Source organism: Delphinus delphis, chromosome 10, assembly GCF_949987515.2.
Source record: "Delphinus delphis chromosome 10, mDelDel1.2, whole genome shotgun sequence".
Lineage (NCBI taxonomy): Eukaryota > Metazoa > Chordata > Mammalia > Artiodactyla > Delphinidae > Delphinus > Delphinus delphis.
Window position 1 is genome coordinate 57,041,474 of NC_082692.2, and position 18,217 is coordinate 57,059,690.

Genomic DNA, 18,217 nt, shown 5'->3' on the forward strand with positions numbered 1-18,217 from the left:
CCGTGAACAACGAATGTCTTTCCATTTATTTAAAGTTTTAATTTCTTCTAACAGTGTTTTGTAGTTTTCATAGTATAAGTTTTGTTCTTATTTTGTTAAATTCATTCCTAAGTATTTTATTCTTTTTCATGTGATTGTAGATGGAATTGTTTTCTTAATTTTATTTTTGGTTTGTTCATTTTTACTATGTAGAAATACCACTGATTTTTTTTTTAAAGTAAAAAAAATTTTCTTCTAGTTTTTTTGAGATATAATTGGTATACAACACTGTATAAGTTTAATGTGGACAGCATAATGATTTGACTTACATCATGAAATGATTATCACAATAAGTTTAGTGAACATCCATCTCATTTAGATACAAAATTAAAGAAATAGAAAAAAATTTTTTCTTGTAAAAAAAAATTTTTTTCTTGTGATGAAAATTCTTAGGATTTTCATCTTAACAATTTTTATATATAATGTACAACAGTGTTAATTATATTTATCAAGTTGTACATTACATCCCTAGTACTTATTTATCTTATAACGGAATTTTGTACCTTTGACTGCCTTCATCTAGTACCCGCGAGCCCTGCCTCTAGTAACCACAAATATGATCCCTTTTCCTGGTCTGCTTGATCCTGACAGGCTCCACTGTGCAAATGTTCATGAGTCCTTTTCTCAGAAATCTAAAGATGATCCTAACTAACAGCATCTACTTTGCACCATCCTTCTCACATCCCTCCTGAACAGTAATGTTGGTTATTTCAGTCTCTTGCCAGCGACTTCTGATGTCCCAGCAAATGGCATTGTCCCCAGCAGTGCTGAAAAGATACTCCCGAGGGCCCAGCAGTGATACATACAACTAACGCAGACTTGCTTGCACTCTGGTGGGTAGACCTTGAACAGGAGTGATGCCTCCAGGCAGGTGGTATGCTGTCCATCCAGCTCAGGCCAAGGCTTCAAGGGAGCGAGGACGCCTTCAGATGATAAAGAAGGAAGAAGAGGATGAAAGCTACACTTCAGTGCCAGCTGCCAGACCACAGACACTCAATCGTCCTGGCCAGGAGCTGTTCCGCCAGCTCTTCAGACAGCTTCGCTACCATGAGTCTTCTGGGCCTCTAGAGACTCTGAGCCGGCTCCGGGAGCTCTGCCGCTGGTGGCTGAGGCCAGATGTTCTTTCAAAGGCCCAGATTCTGGAGCTGCTGGTCCTGGAGCAGTTCCTGAGCATCCTGCCAGGGGAGCTTCGGACCTGGGTGCAGCTGCATCACCCTGAGAGTGGTGGGGACGTTGTGGCCTTGCTGGAAGAGCTACAGAGGGACTTCTATGGGACACCATGGAGGGTGAGTGTGAGCAAGCGTGTGGTGCCCAGTGAACTCTGCCTGCTCGTGAGCCTGCTTGTGGGTGGGGGCGTGGGCCTCTGAACCTTCAACACGGAAGAATTCAGGGGAGGTCTTCCCTTCTCATTCCCATGGCACCTGAGCAGCTAAGAACTCGACCCTAAGCAAAGGACCATTTAGCAGGCAGCCCTTCCCTCTTTCCCAGAGGAATATAAGCTCCAGGAAGAAGAGGGTCTGCAAGTATCCATAAACAGTAATGAGGTTTTGGACACATTGACTTAACAGTGCATAAAGTACATCTCCACATACCTAACTTGACTTGTACTAACCTGTAAAGTGGGGGTGGTATCTCTTGCTCGTACACGGGGGAATTAGTGTCAGGATCCTTGGCTTCTAAGAACATCTTGAGACCTAGAAGAGCAGTCTACACAAACCATGTTACTTCTTTCTCAGTAAACTTTTGAGGATTTGTTCTTTGCGGGGGAGATGGGGAAGAAGAGTGGTGAGGGGCAGCCCAGGGCTAGGAAATTGGAAGATCACAATTTTAGACTGCATTCCACAACCTTGGTGTTCTTGCCAACATTGTGGTACCTTCAGAGCCTCAGTTTTTGAAAACAAAATGGAAAACTGATCTAACGGTGAGAATTTGTTCGTTACATATTTGAGTGCCTACCATGTGCCCAGCCCTGGGCTTGGTGCTAGGAAACAGAGCTGACAGTCCCAGTGCAGGCAGTAGAGCAGTGGGTCAGTTAAAGTGCACTCTGCGTGCCCCTCTGCCCCACTCAGGCCAGCCTCTCAATACTTCTCCATACCTTTGAGGTTTTTTTTTTTTTAAAGAGCATTTATCATTTTTGTAGGCTTTTAAAAAATTTTATAAAGTATGTGTAATTCTACATGTATGATTCATGCATAAATGAAAGTTACTTTTAAGATTTCTGAAACATATTTGACATACTTCTCCCCTAAATTTAATATAAAAATTAGATCAATTAAAACGCTGAACATTGTCTACCAGCAATAAATGATAACAAATATTAAACAAGAAAACCTTTTGCCCAACATTGGGTACTATTTTTTAAAATCTAAAAGAACATTTATAATTTTTACCAAAACCATGAGTTGTTCAAAATGACCTAAAGATAACTTTTAAAGCAAATAAGGTACATAGTAGGTACAAAATTGTGGCTTGGGTATATTCAAGTCAGTCGAGAGCTAGGTGTGTGGTTTAAAAATCCATGAAAACATTGCCAAACGAGCGGAAAGGGCCTACCTGGTTGAAAGCTAGTTAGAAATTAGAAAACAAAAAACAGAGCCTGGAAAAAAGCCTACCAGATTCTAAAAAATGAACAGAAATGCTCAAGATGCATATAAATTATAGTTTATCAAAATTACCAAAATTTGAGAAACAGGGGCCTGAGAAAGTTTGTCCTTAAACTCATTTGTCTATGCTTCCATATTGTTATTTTTTCTTTATTCTCCCTTTGGTAGGATTTGGGAGGAACAGGAGATAAATTGCTGTGATCACTTTATCTTCTTCAGTCTATAGCTCGGTATTAGGTACTTAATGGCCTCAGGCTAAGATTCGTCTGTATCAGTGTAGAGAATGTCTTGGCCACAGGGCCAGAAAAACCTGAAGTTCACTGGCTGTAGCTTCCTATACTCACTTTTGCATCAGGGATAGCCTTGCCTCCAGAGACCAGGACTGTTTGAAGTCCCAGCACAGAGACCACCTTTCTCCAGGTTCCTGCTTGGATGGGTACCTCCCTGTTTTTGCACCTGAGACTTTTTCTTCTGTGATTCCATAGCTGACCCTCACAGTTAGCATTGTCTCTCTAGTGGTGTTGCTATTTTAGTCAGGTTTATAGTCTGGGAGCCTTCCTGCCTCTTCGAGGTCACTTTGCATATCATTACCTAGAGCAGTGCCCGAAACTTGATAGATGTTATCTGACTGCATCTCTGCTGTGAACCATTATCAGTTTAACTCTCAGGGATAAATTTCTTATTTCTAAGTTCCTGGCCAGGGGTGGGGACTGAGGCTAGTGGGGAGGTATCCTGCAGCACCCGAGGCCTGACAGCAGTGCTGTCACTGACTTGCCATTTGCTTTCCTATGTCAGGCAGGAATCTGGCTTCACCTGCCTCCCCATGGCCCGCATTAGAGCCCAGGGAGGTGGAGGGGTGAGGGGATCCTCTCTGGGCTTTCTATTCCTCCTTTTCCCTCTACCTGTAGGTAATAAAGGACCTAGCTCACCGCTCCCTGGGCCTCTACCTTTTAGAGATTGGCCATGTGGCCAGTTCTGTGAGTTTGCTTTCTGATTCCCACGAGGATCCTCTCACAACATTTTCTTCTTGCCAGGACCCAGCCCTTGCCCAGAGCCCAGATGTGCATTGGATGGGCACAGGAGCCCTGCAAGCCGCACAGATATGGCCCCCTGCTTCACCTCTCAGGAGCAGCTCGGCTCTGGGGGACCACCTGCAGCCTCCCTATGAAATAGGAGTGCGTGACTTCCTGGCTGGGCAACCCGGTACTTGCCGCCTGGCTCTAAGACCCCAGCCTATGCCACACTTCCCAAATTTCCTATAACGTTGTCTTTTCACCCTCTGTCCTCTCAGGAGAATCCCTTCTGTCCTGGCCTTGAGCTCTGTGTCCTTTCTATCCTGTGACCCATGTCTACCTACCTTCTCCTCCCATTGTACCCCCCACTTCCTGACCCCAGCAGACACTGGGGAAATGTGAAATGGGTGTTTAAAACAGTCCATACCTGCCTGTGGGCCCGGGAGTCCTCCACGTGGGGGGAAGAGTGGGCTTCTCAGTGGGATACCAGAGCTGGGCTGCCCTCTCTCATGACTCTTTCTTCTTCAGATCCTCCTGCTGCACAGGTTTCTGCCCTTTCCCAGAGAGAGGGATGTTCAGGAGACCTGGTGACAGTCCAGCCTCAGGTGAGCCACAGAACCTTCGGTCCTTCCTGATGTCCCACCGTTGCTGCCTCATGGGGTAGCTGTAGCTCCCGCCTGTCCTGTGTCTTTCTGTCCAGTGACCTCACATCCCGAGACGCATGTCCCAGAGACCAGATTATCCCCCAGGAGCCCAGAGCTCTTCTGCTGGGTGATGATCTTCTCTTTCCCCTTTATCAGATCCATCCTGTACTCAACTCAGAGCCAGCCTCATTCCCCTGCCCCCTCCTAAAAGCTGGGAGTTGTGGACTGGCTCTAAGGCATAGGACCGTGTTTTTTCAGGAGGCTGTGACTTTCAAGGATGTGGAGGTGACCTTTTCCCAGGATGAGTGGGGATGGCTGGACGCTTCTCAGAGGAACCTATACAGGGATGTGATGCTAGAGAATTATGGGAACGTGACTTCTTTGGGTAAGGCATTGATATCCCCATGCTTCTACCTACCTCTACTTCTGCCTTCTTAGTTTTCATTATGGTGCATAGAAAGGGGCCTGACCTGGGTTTAGGTCCTGTCTCTCTAACTACTACCCAAATCACTTAATCTTAATGCCTGTCATGCTAAGTTAATATAAAGATTAAAAGTCATATGTGTCAAGTTCCTAGTCCATTTAGGCATCCAAAATAAGTTTGCTGATTTAACTAGTTGACTTGTCATGTGGCTCTGGAGAATGCTAACGATCCTTTTGTCTGGTTTCTCTCAGCCTCTCTTGTTTCTGCTCAGGGCTGTCAGAAATTCCTGTCTAGGCCTCCTGTCCTAACTTCCTCCACCTGCCTCCCTGGCTTTCCCTCCTCCCTACCAGGAGCTCAGGCCTGAGAGGGTCCTGGAGAGTAGTTCTGTATGATTCATCTACCTTCCATTCACATCCCATTTTCTTCTCTTCTGCAGTGGGGCCATTCACCAAACCTGCTCTGATCTCCTGGTTGGAGGCAAGGGAGCCGTGGGGCTTGAATGTCCAGGGAGCTCATCCTAAGGGGAGTCCAAGTGCTGCCCCTGCAGGTGAGTTCCAGAGAACTGACCAGGTCTTGCTCCTCCCGCATCTACTCTCCTCTTTCTTAAGGTCTTTTATACTAAGAAAATCATGGGGAACTTACTCCATTGTTTACTGGAAGGAAGATCCTTAGCAGTGTTGCTAAGAAGTACTGGGTGCCTGGGCTTCTCCCCTCCAGACCGGCCTATTAGACATTGGTTTCTGGTCCTGCCCCTTCCCCAGCAGCACTCTCAGTAACAGCTCTTGCCCACTGAGGGCTTCACTGTCCTTGTCAGTTCACTGATGCTCCTCCTCAGCCCTGTGCTGCTCTCCCCTTCCCGCTCCTAGGAACCCTCATCCCACTCCTGCTGCTCCTCTTTGCTTGGTCCTTCCCCCGTGGTAGGCTTGACCTCTAGCCCTTGCAGCCAGTCCTCCTAGGAGCCCCACCTCTCAGCTCTTGGAAACCTTCCTATCATGCTCTGTGTCATGATTCCTCTCCCCTCTCTTGCTGTTTAACACCTGCTTCTCAACCCTTTTTGTTTTTCACTGGATGTGTACAGCTAGCTGCTGTACCCGTCTTGCTTCTCCTCTCCCTTTCCTGTCGTCTGGAATACTCTTCCATATTTTGCCTTATCCCTGACTATTTTGTAAAGGTATTGGCAGTCAGGCAAAAGCCTCACCACCTAAGTTCATGACATTTTTTGGTTCCTTGGTGCTTTCTGCAGTTCCAAGTATGGGAAAAGAGAACATTCTCTTTCCCTTTTTTTTTTTTTTGGCCACACCTAGTGGCTTCTGGGATCTCAGTTCCCTGAACAGGGATTGAACCCAGGCCACGGCAGTGAAAGCCCAGAATCCTAACCACTAGGCCACCAGGGAACTCCCAAGAGTACATTCTCTTCTGTTTTATTTGTGTCAGGAAATGAGCTCCATGTGAAAACAGACAAGTTCATCTTAAAACATGAACCTTTGGAAGAAGCTATACCATCAGGATGTCATGGTGCAGCAAATGTTTCTGAGGGAACAGGGCTCAGAGAATCTTTTGCACAGAAGAGCAGGTTAAAGGAGCAATGTGGAAACCCCATACAAGTGACAGTTAAGAAAGAAGAGACCAATTCCAGCTACGGGACAGGAAAAGACTGTGAAGAATCAGGAAGAAGTAATAGTCTTCATCTAAAACATATTACATGTTTGAGAGGACCCAGAAAAAAGCAGTCCCTTAAACATGGCTATGGCAAACACTTCAGAGGGAGTTCATACCACTGTGATTACAAGGAATATGGGAAAGGGCTCAGACGCGTGATTGGGGGGTTTAGCCTACATCAGAGAATTCACACTGGACTGAAAGGGAAGGCAAAGGATGCACACGGGAAGGACTTCAGCCTTAGTTCTCATCACCAACACGGGCAGAATCTTCACATGGTGGGGACATTGTATACGTGCAGTGACTGTGGGAAGACCTTCAGTCATAGCTCCCATCTTGCATGTCATCAGCGACTTCACACTCAAGAGAAGCCGTTTAAATGTAGGGCCTGTGGGAAAGCCTTCAGGTGGAGCTCAAACCGTGTGCGACATGAGAAAATTCACACTGGATTGAAACCTTATAAATGCAGTTTATGTGACAAAGCTTTCCGACGCATGTCTGCCTACCGCCTGCACCAGGAAATTCATGCTAAGCAGAAATTTCTTGAATCTTATCAGCACGAGGAAGCTCTCTCTTGTGGCTCAGGGTTTGATCATCATTTGAGAGACCAAAATGGGGAGAAACTCTTTGACTGTAGCCAGTGTAGGAAATTCTTCCACTGTAAGTCATATATTCTTGAACATCAAAGGATTCACACCCAGGAGAAACCCTATAAATGCATCAAATGTAGGAAAACATTTAGGTGGAGGTCAAACTTCACTCGTCACATGAGACTGCACCAGGAAGAGGAGGTCTGTGATCCAGACAAATGTAGAGAAGACTTTAGGCAGACCTCCAACTACAGTCAGCCCCAGAGTGCCCCCACTGTGGAGAAAGCTCTTTTGTGTCAGCAGTGTGGGAAGACCTTTAATCAAAAGAAAGCTCTCATTGATCATCAGAGAATTCACACAGGCGAGAAACCATACCAATGCAGTGAATGTGCAGAAGAGTTTCCTCATAAGTCGGCCTTTATCGTTCATAAGAGGCAGCATGCCGTCGAAATAAAGCCTGAGGACGTGCCATCGTTTAGTGAGGACGTGCCATCGTTTAGTCAGGACGGAGCATTCCAAGTTCCTCAGAGCAGTCACACCACAGAGGAACCCTACAAATGCAGCCAGTGTGGCAAAGCCTTCCGTAATCACTCATTCCTCCTTATCCATCAGAGAGTTCATACCAGAGAGAAGCCTTATAAGTGCAGGGAGTGCGGGAAGTCTTTCAGGTGGAGTTCTAACCTCTCCCGACATCAGAGGGTTCACTCTTTGGGGAAACCGTATGAGTACCATGAAAGTGAAGATGCTCCAAATCTGCAGTCACAAATACTCACTGGTGCAAAACCTTTTTGGTGCCAAGAATGTGGGAAAAGCTTTACACGTAAAAGAAGTCTTTTAGATCATAAGGGAATACACAGTGGAGAGAAACGCTATAAATGTAATCTGTGTGGGAAATCTTACGACAGAAATTATCGCCTTGTTAATCATCAGAGAAACCACACGAAAGAGAGACCATTTAAATGTCAGTGGTGTGGGAAAGATTTCATTGGAAGACATACTCTCTGTATTCATCAGAGAAAACACACCAGAGTGGCCCAGTCTGAATGCAGTGTGGCTGGGTTGTCTTCTCGCCAGGATACAGGGGTGAGTTTACAGGAATTAAAACCAAGTGAGGAGAAGAAACCTCTTGAAGATTGTGAGAAAACTTGTGATCAGAACTCCGGACTCACTGGGCTCCAGGATATACCCACTGGGGGAAAGTGCCACAAATGTACCACGTGTGGGAAAACTTTTAGCAAGAGCTCACAACTCATTAGCCACAAGAGATTTCATACTCGAGAGAGGCCCTTCAAATGCAAAGAGTGTGGGAAGACCTTCAGGTGGTCTTCAAATTTGGCTCGGCATATGAAAAACCATACGAGAGATTAGCTTGGGGTCTGACAGTGTGGGGAGGGGGTCCTGGCTACCCTGCTAGAGAACCCCTGATTGTAGGCAGTGTGGGGCAGACCTTCATAGAGGGCCCAGCCCTTTCTATTTTGGAAGCTAGTGGCAGAGAATCCTGAGGATTCAAAAATGCAGGGCAGGCACCCCCATCCTACTGCTGGAAAATGAGGTGCTGGGGAAGAGCAGCAACGTGTTCCAGAAGGAGGCTTGGACCCCTAGGAGTGGTCTTTGCACAATGGCCTGGAGCTCCCCCAGCCAGATCTCCTTCTATAACTCTAAAGGGAGAGACCATTGCCCTTCTTGGTTCAACAAAATGTCCGTGGCATGGTGGGCTGTGGCTGCTGGGAAGGGGCCAGTTGGATCCTAAGTTTCCCTTTTGAGTTTGGCTTGTGATGGTGCCTAGTCTGTTTGACCTTAAAAGCACCAGCAGCAGTAAGAACTAGTCTCTTCTGATGCCTCCAGGGGAGTTCTGGCTGCGGCTTCAGTCTTCACAGCTGACTTTGGATATTTGCCATGGGCGTAGAGTTGTCTCAGCTGCGAGTGGAGAACAGGGTACTGGGCTTGATCACCTGGAGAATGAAGCTCGACCAGTGCCCCATCGCCATCTCCGTCCCACAGGCCTGTATGGGCAGCAGCCGTTCATCTGCTAAACAGAAATGTGCTGAGCATCTCTCATTGTGCCAGGCACTGTTGTGTGTGCCAGAGACCCAGCAGTGAGTGGAACAAAAAAGTCTGCCATCTTGGATCTTTACAGACGATAAACAAATGAGATATATATAGTATTTCGGATGATGATATGTGTTGTGGACAAAATGAATCAGAGTAGAGTGAGAGGGAGTGCTGGATTGGGAGGTAGGTTGAGATTTTAAACGGGCTGGTCAGAGAGGGCCTCAACTGAGAAGGTGAGATTTGAATAAAGACCCAAAGGAGATCATGGAGGAAGCCCTGTAGGTCCCTAGATGCTACATAGGACCCTTCACAGGAGGTAGGGTCTTGTCTGGTCTCCTAGGGAATGGCAAGTAGGCCCCTGAGCCAGAGTGGAGTGAGCCAGCTGGAAGTGAGGAAGCCAGAAAGGTGGAGGGCCAAGGTGCATGAGCATCGTGGGTCCTCACTGGGGCTTGGCTACCTCAAAGGGAGGTAGGGGGCTTTTGGACAGTTTTGAGTTGAGGATTATTGTGGTCTGAATCTGAACCCTTATAGAATGTAATTCAGATTCAGAGTCCCATGTGTTGAGGGCCCAGGGTCATGGCAAGGGCCTTGGAGTCATCTGCATTCCAGGCTTGGTTTTTCTTTTCTTGGCAGGATGATCTTGAGTAAGTCGCTGAGCATCAGCATCTATTTCCTTGTGTGTGAAATTAGAGTAGCTGGCTCTGCTACCTGGCTATTGGGATTGGTGAAAAGAAGGCTTGGTTTACTAAGATTCTGGGTTAGGGGTCTGATCTCTAGACCAGAGCCTTCACAGAGCTGCAGATCCCATGTCAGTTGATGCTACAAGCACAGAAATACCCCTTTACTGTCCAAATTTTTCATCCTCCCACTCCTTGTGTGCCACCTGGTACCTCATAGAGTTCCTGCCCCAATAGGGGTGTTTCTACTGCCATTTTTATAAATTGATAATATATTTATTTTTAAACATTCAAATCAAATTTTAAAAAATGTAAATGTAGTAAAAATCAACAAAAATCTCTCTGTATTGAGGTAAGCCTTGAATATTTGGGGATAGTGCTGATGCAGTCTGTTCAGTAACCTGAGTTTTAAAATAATTTTAATTATATAAGTAGTATGTGATTATTATAGAAATATTAGTAAATACAGATCAGCTGAAAGGAAAAGTCTGACTACTTGGAGCTAACTACTAAACATTTTGGTGTAATCAGTGTTGGGTTTAACTTCATTGCCCTTGCCTGAATGCCCCTGGGCGGACCTGCCTTGTGCTGTCTCCCTTCACCTTCACGCGGAGTGCCACACTCCTGTCCAAGCTGGCCCAGGTCCTTACTCTTTTAAGTTCCAGCCTTCCCTGACCTGTGTGTCTCTAAGCCCTCTCCCCAGGTCCCACCTCTCCTAATGCCTGTATGTTGCTCTGTTAGGTGTTGTCTGGGTTTCCAAAAGTTATTCCCACTACTGCAGCCGGACCAAGTACTTTGGAAGCCAGGTTTGGGTGCTTATTTATCCTTTGGCTGGGCAGAGTAGATTTTGCACAAAGTTGACTCTTTTAAGGAATATAGAACTGGATTTATTATTTCAGCTAAGTCAGGATTGGAAGTTTTTGAAGGGGTCTGTGAGTGAAATGTTGACTAGAGACCGCCCACAAGCACGCCTGCTACTTGGGAGCCCAACCATGGGTGGTTCCGAGTCATAGGACGCTCCGACAGTTTCTGACTGCCCCAGCTATCAGTGCTCCCCTCACACCCCATCCTGGCCTGGAGAACATACCCCTTATTCCAGCCCTGCCCCGCCTTCTCTCCTCTTCCTAGGAAGAACTGAAGTTAGGGCCGGCGGGAGCCAGATGGGCTGGGACTCCATGGAGAGGAGTGGGTATCAGGAGGTCTTTCAGGCAGGTGTTCAGTATGGTTGGTCTCACCCTTGCTGACAGAGACTGTCAGCCCAGACAGAGGCATGTGCAGAGAAGAAAGCGCAGGAAATGTAGATTGATATGGACCATCTTACACTCATAAAGTTGGCAAATTTTTAAAAGCCATTGTGTGGGTAAGTGTATGGCACATGGGAACTCACTGCCATGGGTGTGCCAAGCAATTTGCAACATCTTGTAAAATTGTGTGTACTCTACCACTTAGAATTCTAGTCTTGGATAAACCCTAGAATAACTCCATGTGAAGAAGGAAATGTGCATATGACTGTTCATTGCAGCACTGTGTAGATAGTGAGACTGGGAGAAGCCTAAATTTCCATCAACAGAAGAACGGGTAAATACATGGGTTGTTTGGTACTTTGGGAAGTGAACATGAAAGAGCTTGAGTTACATCTGTCAACACAGATGAATCAAAAATGATGCTGAGAAAGTTGCAGAAGCTACGAATACCATTTATGTAAAGTTAAACATACTGTGTATCTGTGGGCGCATTATTTAAACTTACTTGTGTTTCACTTTTTCTGTAAAATGAGATAGTAGTGCCAACCTCACAGGGTGATGGGGGGAGGGGGACAGTTAATGAATTAATGCATGTAAAGTGTTTAGAATAGTGGCTGGCATGTAAACCTTGTTGGCATATAGTAAACAGTGTTACTCTTTTATACAATAATATATTTCCTATGGATTCAAATTATATGAAGAGTGTAAAATCATGTGTTAGAATGAGGTGTGAAAGCCATGCTCTGCTTTCCCAGAGCAGGAGTTGCTGATGGAATCACGGAGGGTACGTGGAGGCTTCAGTTGTGTTTTATTTCTTTTAAGAAGTTGATGTAGATGGGTCAGCATGTTGATTTAATGGGATAAGTGGTGGGTTCTTTTTTAACTGTTTGTTTAAAACATCTCAAAATAAAAATATTTTTGAGCATGGGCTCTGCCATTTTATGATTTTATAGAAATCCTGGCTCTGCCATTTATGTGATGTTTCTTAGAGCGAGCCACTCCATCTCTCAAGGCTTCAGGTTCTCACCTGCAAAAATCGGGAGCAACACAGATGGCTCTTAGTAAAGGAGTGGTTAAACAGGTCTGACACATCCATGATAGAGAACTGGGCAGCAGTTAAAAAGAATGGGAGGGCTTCCCTGGTGGTGCAGTGGTTGAGAGTCCGCCTGCCGATGCAGGGGACACGGGTTCGTGCCCCAGTCCGGGAAGATCCCACATGCCTAGGAGCCGGTGGGCCCGTGAGCCATGGCCGCTGAGCCTGCGCATCCGGAGCCTGTGCTCCGCAACGGGAGAGGCCACAACAGTGAGAGGCCCGCGTACCGCAAAAAAAAAAAAAAAAAAGAATGGGAATGTTCTCCATGTATTGACACATGATCCCCGAGGCCTGCAGTTTATAGGAAATTATAAGCTCCATTTCCTTTCATTCCTCCTTGCCTAAAAATAACAAGTGGTGCCAGAAGCTGTAGCCTTATAATTTTAATGAAGAAGTGGGAGCCTGTGAATGGAAGATGCCGAGTCATCCATTCCACTTTTTTAGGTTGGTGAGTAAATAGGTTTACATACCAACTACCCCACCTTTTATGTTAATGCTAACCCAGCTAAGAAGAGCAAAGAGGTTTTGTGTCAGCAGGTTCTAGTCAGGAGCCAGAAACCATATTAGTTAATTTAACAAAAAACTTGTAAAGAATTGTTCACTAGATCTGTCTAAGTAACTGTAAAGGCAAAAAGAGAAGGCTAGGGTATCATGGAGGAAGTAACTGTGAGAAGGAGCTACCACCCAGGACTGGAGGAGCTGTGATAGAATCTGGCCTCATTTTGGATGTTTGACCACTGACAGCTTTCAAGCCCTGTCCCCATTTTGCCTCGCATCTGGGCAAGCTGATAAGAAATCCCAAGCACACCCTCTCAGCTCTGAAGGGGAAGTTTATGCAAATCCTGGCCTTTTTTGTTGCACTGGAATCCTCACCCCTAACCACAATAAAAACCAGAGCCACTCACCCCTCCTTTATCAAGGCAAACCACCTGGCTTTGGCACCTGTCCTGCTGTCTCCACAGAGCCTCATACGAATAATAAACTTTTTCATAACCTCTTGATGTGTGTGTGGTCATTATAGTTTCAACATCTGAACCAGTTTGGGGTGGTGGTATCACATTGATCCCGCCTCCACAGGGCAAGATACAAAGCGGAAACAAGGAGAAACGGTTAGAATCGTTAAAAGGTTAGACATTGGAAGAGAGCCCCTGTGGAACTGAGCTCAGACCTATGAGCAGGAGAGCACTGCTGGGCTGGTGCTAGTGTCTGAGCTCGGGGGAAGGGCCCCATGTAGGCAAAACCTGTAAGCTGGACTCTGCTGCTACCAGAAGGAATTGCCACTGCTGGGGTGAAGAAGCATTGGGAACAGGAAGCAATGCCCACAAAACCCAGGAAGGAACAAGCCCCCTCTTCCTCCTTGTATTAGGATTCTCCAGAGAATCAATCAATAGAAAAAATATATAGGAAGAGAGAAAGAGAGAACAAGGAATTGGCTCATGATTATAGAGGCTGGCAAGTCCAAAATCTGCAGTGGGCCAGCAGGTTGGAGACCCAGGAGAGCCCATGTTCCAGTTCCACCCAAAGGCTTTTTGCTGTAGAACCTTTAAGAGCTGATGTTGCAGGTGAAGTCAGAAGGCAAGTCTGCTGGAGAATTCTTTCTTGCCTGGGTTGGCCAGTCTTTCTGTTCTATTCTGGCTGATTAGAAGAGGCCTGCCCTCATTATGGAGAGTAATCTATTTCACTCACAGTCCACCAGTTTAAATGTTAATCTCATCCAAAAAACAACCTCACAGGAATACCCAGAGTAACATCTGACCAAATGTCAGTGGCTCAGACAAGTTGACACACAAAATTAATCATTACACTTCAACACTGCAGCTTTCCTCTTGCATTCCTTAAATGCAGAACCTAATGGAACCAGTGAGCAAAGCAGAGATGTGGATTGCAGAATTCAACCCCGTCATCACAAAACATCTATAGGAGGGCAGCTTTGAAGCAGAGAGACAATAAGCTAAATAAATGGTGCAGCGTTCCTGAATTATTTTTAAAATTCCTAGGATATTTGACTTAAAAAAATTTGAGACCAATAATATTTGTTGAGGAAATCATGTGGTGACTGGTGACTTAAAGGTATAAATTATGTCATAAGCAGTTGATTTTACCCACTGACCTTGTAATAACTAGCTGTTCACTGTGACCTTACTCCTCTTGCTGTAATGAACTCAAAGCCGCAAGAAGAGTCTCTCAAAATTAAGAACACAGTTAAAGGTATTCCACTTTATAAACATTATTTTACAACAAATTTCAATAAATTAATAAATTTAATAAAGCAAATTTGTGACTTTAACAAAACATAGCAGAATCCCAATTTACCTCAAATGGAGCAGTGACTTGGATAAACCCCCCAGCAGAGCACAGAGGAAACCAGACAGCGAAGTCCTATAGCCCTGAATTTGAAAAGAATCTTCCAATTAAAAAGACAAGGATGCCTCCATTTAAATCCATGGTTGAGCTGTCTTTGTTGCCCAAATGACCTGGGAGCACATCAGTTCGTGCCTTTCACAATTAAATCTGTATAAGTTAGGTAAGGCAAGGAGAATGTATGCATCTAGTTCTACTGGTTAAGATTCATAGGCTATTAATGTGGTTTCAACAGATGGGTTACTATTCGTGTGAATCAAAGAATCTGATAAATATACTGGGTAGAGGTAGAAAAAAAATTGTCTAAGTATGGATGTTTTCCCTCTGCAACTTTAGGTTTGAATGAGAGTAGAAAACAGACTGCCTGCCCTCAGATACATCATTGTGGTTTACTTAAAATGGTTGTGGAAGATTCTCCCTTGGTGAGAAAGAGTCCAAGGAGTCATTATGTACATAAACCAATACTAAATATTGAAGTCAGCAACCCAAGAGAAGTATACTTTTAGACTAGTGCAAACATTTCCACATACTAGTTGTACACATGAATCTTATTCATATAGAAATATAAAGTTGTTGGGAAAATCCACAAGTTTTCCTTCTTTTTGGGCCATTTACAATTAAAATAATTATTTACATTTAAGGTTCTATCATCAGATCCACAACTGAGAAGCTCATTCTACCAAGGTGCAGTCTAATGTGAACATAAGCAGAAACTTTTATATGTTAAAAAAGAGAAACAAGTAGCAGTTATACATAAGAAGAAAGTCTGGTTGGAGTCCTAAGAGCAAGCATGGTGGCTACAATGTCATCAGAAGGAGCTATGTTAGGTAAGTAGAAAGTCTTACTACTATGATTTTAATTGTATGAGGTGGATTGAAGAAGGTTCCAATTGGTAAGCCTTGGCCACTAGTACTAGAGTAATCCAATGTCCAATAACAAGTGGTGTTTTCCTGTCCTCAAATGTGTCATTCACACGCTATGAAGCTTCAACTGTAGGATGACTTTTAACTTACCATTGGTCACATTAGTTGGAGCTGGCAATCATTCATTCATGGGAATCATTTTTTTTTTTTTGGCCACATGTGGCTTGTGGGATCTTAGTTCCGTGACCAGGGATCGAACCTGGGCCCTCGGCAATGAAAGTGCAGAGTCCTAACCACTGGACCACCAGGGAATTCCTGGGAATCTTTTTTTTTTAAATTGAGGCAACATTGGTTTATAACACTATATAAGGTTCATGTGTACAACACTATAATTCTGTACATACTGCATTGTGCTCACCACCAAAAGTCTAGTTTCTATCCATCACCATACAGTTGACCCCCTTTACCCTTTTTGCCCTTCTCCCCAGCCCCCTTACCCTCTGATAACCTCCAACCTCTTCTTTGTGTCTATGTGTTTATTTTTGTTTGGTTTGGTTTTATTTTTGTTTTTTTATATTCCACATATGAGTGAAGTCGTACAGTAGTTTATTTTTCTCCATCTGACTTATTTCCCTTCGTATAATACCCTTAAGGTCCATTCATGGTGTTGCAAATGGCAAGATTTCATCTTTTTATGGCTGAGTAGTATTCCATTGTATATATATACATCTTTATTCTTCTGTTGATGGGCACGTAGGTTGTTTTCATATTGTAAATACTGCTGCAATGAACATAGGGTGCATATATCTTTTCATATTCATGTTTTCATATTCTTTGGATAAATACTCAGAATAGCTGGGTCATATGGTAGTTCTATTAATGTACTGAGGAATCTCCGTATTGTTTTCCATAGTAGCTACACCAACTTAACTTTCCCATCAACAGTGTATGAGGGTTCCTTCTCCACATTCTCTCCAACACTTGCTTTTTCTTTTCTTTTTTATAATTGCCATTCTAATGGGCATGAGGTGATAGCTCATTGTGTTTGATTTGCATTTCCCTGATAGTGATATTGAACATCTTTTCATGTGCCTGTTGGCCATCTGTATGTCTTTGGAAAAATGTCTATTCAGATCCTCTGCCCATTTTTCTTTTTTCTTTTGGCTACCCTGTGCAGCTTATGGGATCTCAGTTCCCTGACCAGGGATGAACCCGGGCCATGGCAGTGAAAGCACCGAATCCTAACTACTAGACCACCAGGGAGTTCCCCTACCCATTTTTCAATAGGGTTTTCTTTTCTTTTTTTGGGGGGGGGGTTATTGTTGAGTTGTATGATTTCCTTACATATTGATATTTTGGATATTAACCCCTTACTGGGTATATGATTTGCACATATCTTCTCCTATTCGGTAGGTTGTCTTTTTGTTTACTCTGCAGAAGCTTTTTAGTTTGATGTAGTCCTATTTGTTTATTTTTGCTTTTTTTTTTTCCCTTTCCTGAGAAGACATCCGAAAAGATACTAAGGCCAATGTCAAAGAGCATGCTGCCTATGGTTTTGTGGTTTCAGGTCTTACATTCAAATATGTAATCCTTTTTGAGTTAATTTTTGTGTATAGCGTAAGATAGTAGTCTGGTCTCATTATTTTGCATGTGGCTGTCCAGTTTTCCCAATACCATTTATTGAAAAGACTTTCCCTTTTCCATTATATGTTCTTGGCTCCTTTGTCATAAATTGGTTGTCCATATATGTGTGGGTTTATTTCTGGGCTCTCAATTCTGTTCCATTGATCTGTGTGTCTGTTTTTCTGCCAATACCATGCTGTTTTGACTACTAGCTTTGTAGTATAATTTGACATCAGGGAGTGTGAAACCTCCATCTTTGTTCTTTTGGCTCAGGATTGCTTTGGCTAGCTAGGATATTTTGTGGTTTCATACAAATTTTAGGATTTTTTGTTCTATTTCTGTGAAAAACATCATTGGGATTTTGATAGGGATTGAATTGAATCTGTAGACTGCTTTAGGTAATATGAACATTTTAACAATGTTAATTCTTCCAATCCATGAGCATGGAATATCTTTCCATTTCTTTGTGTCTTCTTCAATTTCTTTCAACAGTATCTTATAGTTTTCAGTGTATAGGTCTTTTTACTCCTTGGTTAAATTTATTCTTAGGTGTTTTATTCTTTTTGTTGTGGTTGTAAATGGGATTGTTTTCTTAATGTCTCTTTCTGCTAGTTCACTGTTAGTGTAAAGAAATGCAACAGATTTTTGTATGTTGATTTTGTACCCTGCAACTTTACTATATTTATTTATTATTTTTAATAGTTTTTTTGTGTGGAGTCTTTAGGATTTTCTATATATAAAATCATGTTAGGCTTCCCTGGTGGTGCAGCGGTTAAGAATCTGCCTGCCAGGGCTTCCCTGGTGGCGCAGTGGTTGAGAGTCCGCCTGCCGATGTAGGGGACATGGGTTCGTGCCCCAGTCCGGGAAGATCCCACATGCTGCGGAGCGGCTGGGCCTGTGAGCCATGGCCACTGAGCCTGTGCATCCGGAGCCTGTGCTCCGCCATGGGAGAGGCCACAACAGTGAGAGGCCCGCATATGGCCAAAAAAAAAAAAAAAAAAAAAAAAAAAAAAAGAATCCGCCTGCCAATGCAGGGGACACGGGTTTGAGCCCTGGCCCGGGAAGATCCCACATGCTGCGGAGCAACTAAGCCCGTGCACCACAACTACTGAGCCTGTGCTCTAGAGCCCGTGATCCACAACTACTGAAGCCCGTGCACCTAGAGCCCGTGCCCTGCAACAAGAGAAGCCACTGCAATGAGAAACCCGCACACCAAATCGAAGAGTAGCCCCTGCTCACTGCAACTAGAGAAAGCCCGCACCCAGCAACAAAGACCCAACTCAGCCATAAATAAATAAATAAATAAATAAATAAATAAATAAATAAATAAAA

The 18,217-nt window shown here is 44.2% G+C and overlaps 1 protein-coding gene and 1 non-coding gene across 3 annotated transcripts in view; one reads left to right on the forward strand and one right to left on the reverse strand.

The window, feature by feature from the left end:
- ZNF445 (zinc finger protein 445) overlaps positions 1 to 8,959 on the forward strand; it is a 29,400-nt gene extending 20,441 nt beyond the window's left edge. Inside the window, exons 2-7 of one of the 2 annotated variants that reach the window (XM_060022216.1) lie at positions 754 to 1,325; positions 3,677 to 3,845; positions 4,184 to 4,260; positions 4,558 to 4,684; positions 5,160 to 5,270; positions 6,158 to 8,959. In XM_060022216.1, the coding sequence (XP_059878199.1) occupies positions 897 to 1,325; positions 3,677 to 3,845; positions 4,184 to 4,260; positions 4,558 to 4,684; positions 5,160 to 5,270; positions 6,158 to 8,340 (3,096 nt within the window). In that variant the 5' untranslated portion in view covers positions 754 to 896 and the 3' untranslated portion in view covers positions 8,341 to 8,959. Of the gene's footprint in view, positions 1 to 753; positions 1,326 to 3,676; positions 3,846 to 4,183; positions 4,261 to 4,557; positions 4,685 to 5,159; positions 5,271 to 6,157 lie in introns of those variants that run through there. The other variant, XM_060022217.1, reaches the window with a different exon arrangement.
- A 6,541-nt stretch (positions 8,960 to 15,500) lies between these two features.
- On the reverse strand, positions 15,501 to 15,573 carry TRNAE-UUC (transfer RNA glutamic acid (anticodon UUC)). The gene has a single exon. It is a non-coding gene; the product is annotated as a tRNA-Glu (tRNA).
- Between the last annotated feature and the right edge of the window lie 2,644 nt (positions 15,574 to 18,217).